Source organism: Triticum dicoccoides, chromosome 3A (assembly GCF_002162155.2).
Source record: "Triticum dicoccoides isolate Atlit2015 ecotype Zavitan chromosome 3A, WEW_v2.0, whole genome shotgun sequence".
NCBI lineage: Eukaryota > Viridiplantae > Streptophyta > Magnoliopsida > Poales > Poaceae > Triticum > Triticum dicoccoides.
Window position 1 is genome coordinate 745,369,024 of NC_041384.1, and position 4,003 is coordinate 745,373,026.

General features: G+C 48.9%; 1 protein-coding gene across 2 annotated transcripts; it reads right to left on the bottom strand.

Moving 5' to 3' along the window:
* Positions 1–453: 453 nt before the first annotated feature.
* On the bottom strand, positions 454–2,217 carry LOC119273612. 2 transcript variants are annotated; one of them, XM_037554717.1, is made up of 2 exons: positions 2,011–2,217; positions 454–1,774 (listed from the first exon to the last, which is right to left on the bottom strand). In XM_037554717.1, exon 2 carries the CDS (start codon positions 1,739–1,741, stop codon positions 572–574), a length of 1,170 nt encoding a protein of 389 aa, XP_037410614.1. In that variant the 5' UTR covers positions 1,742–1,774; positions 2,011–2,217; the 3' UTR covers positions 454–571. The 2 variants fall into 2 exon arrangements, with proteins under 2 accessions (XP_037410614.1, XP_037410613.1); XM_037554716.1 differs by having other exon boundaries at positions 2,007–2,217.
* Positions 2,218–4,003: the final 1,786 nt, after the last annotated feature.

The window sequence follows — 4,003 nt, forward strand, 5'->3', positions numbered from 1 at the left end:
AAGTGGCACTGATCGTTGCAAGGCTCCCGAAGGAGCGCTCGTTAACTAGTTGCTCCCGGTGCTGGCTCGCTGTGTTTTATTTTCTTCAAGGTTGAAGCGGGCTTCGCTGAGTTGGGCCGAGTAGGAAAACTGGCCCAATTAACCCCTGGGCTCCAAAATAGTTACGGGAGTAGCTGCACCTGCGACGTTAGGCCCAGTTCGTGCCTAACGTGGCGCTAAATTTAGATCGGATGGTCAGAAATGTTTAAGAAACGAAATTAAATGGCCAGAAATGCCTATTCATGAGAGAGCAGGGATTAGGCTCAATTTTACTATCCTCAATTAGTGCTAACAGATGCTCCATATTTCAGACGATTAATTAACAAGACATCACAATAAGGATCAGACGTTCAAGATATCACAGTAAGCACTAGATATTGAAAGCATGTGTTATATTGATAGATAAGTAGCAATAAGAGCTACGAAGAAAATACATGCTCTAAATCCAAGGGGGAAGCAAACCAGGAATCTTGAACATTGAGACACGCCTTGTGGAGAGTGAAAACTTCTCATCTTCCTTTTGCATCTCAATCTAGTGGGATGGAATTGGAATAATGCTCTCTTTGAGGCGGCAGTGATTAAGCATCATACAATATTGACTCTTTCCTATGTTCACCATTCCTAAGAAGTTGCCATCAATGTCACAGCGCAATACATGTTTACTGTTAAACATGATCAGCAGCTCACGGTCGTTCAACACAACCATATCATCGAGCCATTGCACTGTTGAATCAAGTGGTGTTCTCTTTTTCTTTTTAAAAGAGGTTGAATAAAGTTGTCGTGTTACCTCCAGCGTTGACACGTCAATCTTGTACTTGAATGTCCAGACGTCATCCTGCATCGCCCAGACATCCATAGCGGTCAAGCTGGGAGTCAAGCTGCCCCAGAAAGCAAGTGTGCCGTTCATGTCGAACAGCTTTCTATGATGGCAGAGCTGGGTGGGACTGCGCATCCACCGGAATGACTCGACTTCTGTGTCGAACACAATAATGTCTGAGCTGTGTCCCCCAATCTCAGTGGCATCATAAGGACACCAGTGCAAGCTGCCACGGTGATGCACTGATGGTGGACAGCAGGACTTAGAGCGCAATCCCTTGAGTAACTGCTGTTGTTTTTCCATGGATGGCGGTGCAAGTGTTTCCATTCTGACGCTGATATGCCTCATCACATTGGATCCCACTGTGAGAACGTGCAAGCTGGATTTATACGGGTGCCATGGTTCCGAGACCCAGAGCACCCTGTATTCTTGAGTTGGAAGATGCTGGTAGAAACCAATTATGGTGTTGTAGAGGGCGTGCTCAACATGAGGCTGGGGTAGGAGAGCATGAGTGTGGATAACCGGATTGCAGATGTAGAATTGGTGCAGCCAGGAGATGACGAGGAAGCCATTGCAGGCGCCATGAAGACAAACCTCGGAGTGGTGTTTCAAGCACCGGGAGAAAGGCCACAACTGTTGGTTGGTGCCGGCGGAGTGGAAGAGGACGAAATTAGTGGGCAGCCCCCGGCCGTCAATAATGGGGAGCGAGGGCTGGAGCTGGTGGTGGTCGAGCATGAATTTGGGCGTCGATGTGGTAGTGCACCATGATGTGCTGACGGCTCGGCAGCGGCCGACGTCCTTGGACGGCAACCGGACGAGTATCTTGTCGATGATATCCTCGGGGAGGTCCTCTAGCAGGGTCGCGCCTCTCCTATCCGGCATCATGCTCCCTTCCTCGTGGCCGGCAAGCTTCAGTGCCTAAGAGGAAACAACATCTACTGCTAAATCCTTGGCACCAACTTAAATCAATAAGACAAGCACGTAGAATACATAAGCACGTAGGATGCAAGGGCCGGGTGTGGATGCGCCAAGACAGGTTTACCTCTAGACACGAATGCAAGGGCCGGGTGTGGATGCGCCAATGGTAGATACAAATAGAACCGAAAATAAGGGATTATCCGACAAGATTTTGGGCCGCGAAGTTGCTCACCTACGTTGGGGAAGAAGGTGGCAGAGAAGGTCCCGGAGTTGAGTGAGGCGGCCGGTCAGGGGTCGTGCTCGCGCGCATCCAGGCCAGCAGCAGCAGGAGAGGTCGAAGGGGAGGCCATGGCGCGAAGCGTAGACTGTAGAGAAGAGTCGAACGAGCTCGATTCAGACTGTATAGAGTAGTCCTTTTCAGACGTCCGGCCTACCCTGCTTGACACCCGTTCTGCTTACCCTACCTGCCTGCCAGACGTCCGGCCTCCGTCTTGAAGACGCTCTTAAGTTTCTTTGACGATGTCGCTACACATAAGTTTTTTCCTCCACTTGCTAGCACCGAGCAGTTCACCGTACTCTTAAGTTTCTGCTTTTTGTACACATTTTACAATTAAACATGCATCTTCAAATTTAAAAGAGGGAATAGTAAAACACTACTGGTGAAAACAAAAGGTTCGAAAATACCAGAGTAAAACTATCACGTTTGGGGCCATGGTTCCGGAAAAACTATCATTTTTTTTCACAATTTCTAGAAACCTATCACAAATTTCGTTCGCTGTTTCAATAAAGTACTGTGTTGCACTGATGAATCGTTTGATTAAATTTGTACCGTTTTATGACAGTCGTTAAACTTATTTCAACAATAAAGTTTGTCTGTTTGCTGACCGATGGGACCCATATGTCAGCCACCGTAAAATCACCTATTAAACTGTTTCCCAAATAACAAGGAACTGCACGCTGCCCCTGTCTCCTCCAGCTCTTCCACCTGAGAGCGCCACCTCCTCTCCCGATGGGGGAGGCATGCAAGAGAGGATGTGGCCCGACCTTAGGGCATCTCCAGCCGTTGGCCCTCCCAGGACGCATAAAAATTGCCCCTTGGGGCGAGCCGGCGATACAATCGGCGCTGGGGCGGTTTTGCGTCCAGTCGTCGTCTCCAGGCGTCGAAATTGGCCCACTTTGCAGCCCAATTTCGGCGAATAAAGGGCCCATATGGGCGAGAATAGGCCCATATTCGGCGTGGTTTCGCCGTGTCTCGGCGTTCAATTATCAACACAATTATTTCTTATCACATATTCATCACAGAAAAATCAAATACTTCAACAAAATAGTACAACAACAAATAGTTCAATACAAATTATGTAGTTCAACAAATAAAAACTCGTATTTCATCACACGGCGTCCCCCTTGAGCCTCCATAGGTGCCCAATCAGATCTTTCTGCAGTTGATGTTGCACCTGTGGGTCTCGGATCTCCTGACACATACTGAGATAGCAGTCCAAGTTGCCGGTAGATTGTGATCAACTTCGGCTAGAGGCCCCTGCCTGTAGTATGGTTCGGTGTCAAACACTGGGTCTTCTTGCTCGCTCTCGATGATCATGTTGTGCAAGATGACACAGCAAGTCGTAATCTCCCACATTTGATCTTTGGACCAGGTCTGAGCGGGGTACCGAACAACAGCGAATCGAGATTGGAGCACACCAAATGCCCGCTCGACATCCTTCCTGCAAGCCTCCTGAACTTTCGCAAACCAGGCGTTCTTGCCTCCTGCCGCAGGGTTTGAGATCGTCTTCATAAATGTCGATCATCTCGGATAGATGCCATCTGCTAGGTAGTACCCCTTGTTGTATTGGTGCCCATTGATCTCGAAGTTCACCGGAGGAGAATGGCCCTCAATGAGCTTGGCAAAAACAGGAGAGCACTGCAGCACGTTGATGTCATTGTGAGTTCCTGGCATACCAAAGAAGGAGTGCCAAATCCAGAGGTCCTGTGTGGCTACCTCCTCAAGCACCACACTGCAACCACCTTTGACGCCTTTGTACATCCCCTGCCAACCAAATGGGCAATTCTTCCATTTCCAATGCATGCAGTCGATGCTTCCAAGCATCCCAGGAAATCCTCTTGCTGCATTCTGGGCTAGGATCCGAGCAGTGTCTTCCGCATTGGGTGTTCTCAAGTATTGTGGCCCAAACACTGCCACCACTGCCCGACAGAACTTGTAGAAACACTCTA

What these genes read in the sequence shown, in the direction of transcription:
- LOC119273612 (XM_037554717.1), bottom strand. Translation starts at nt 1,741, where the DNA reads ATGATGCCGGATAGGAGAGGCGCGACCCTGCTAGAGGACCTCCCCGAG.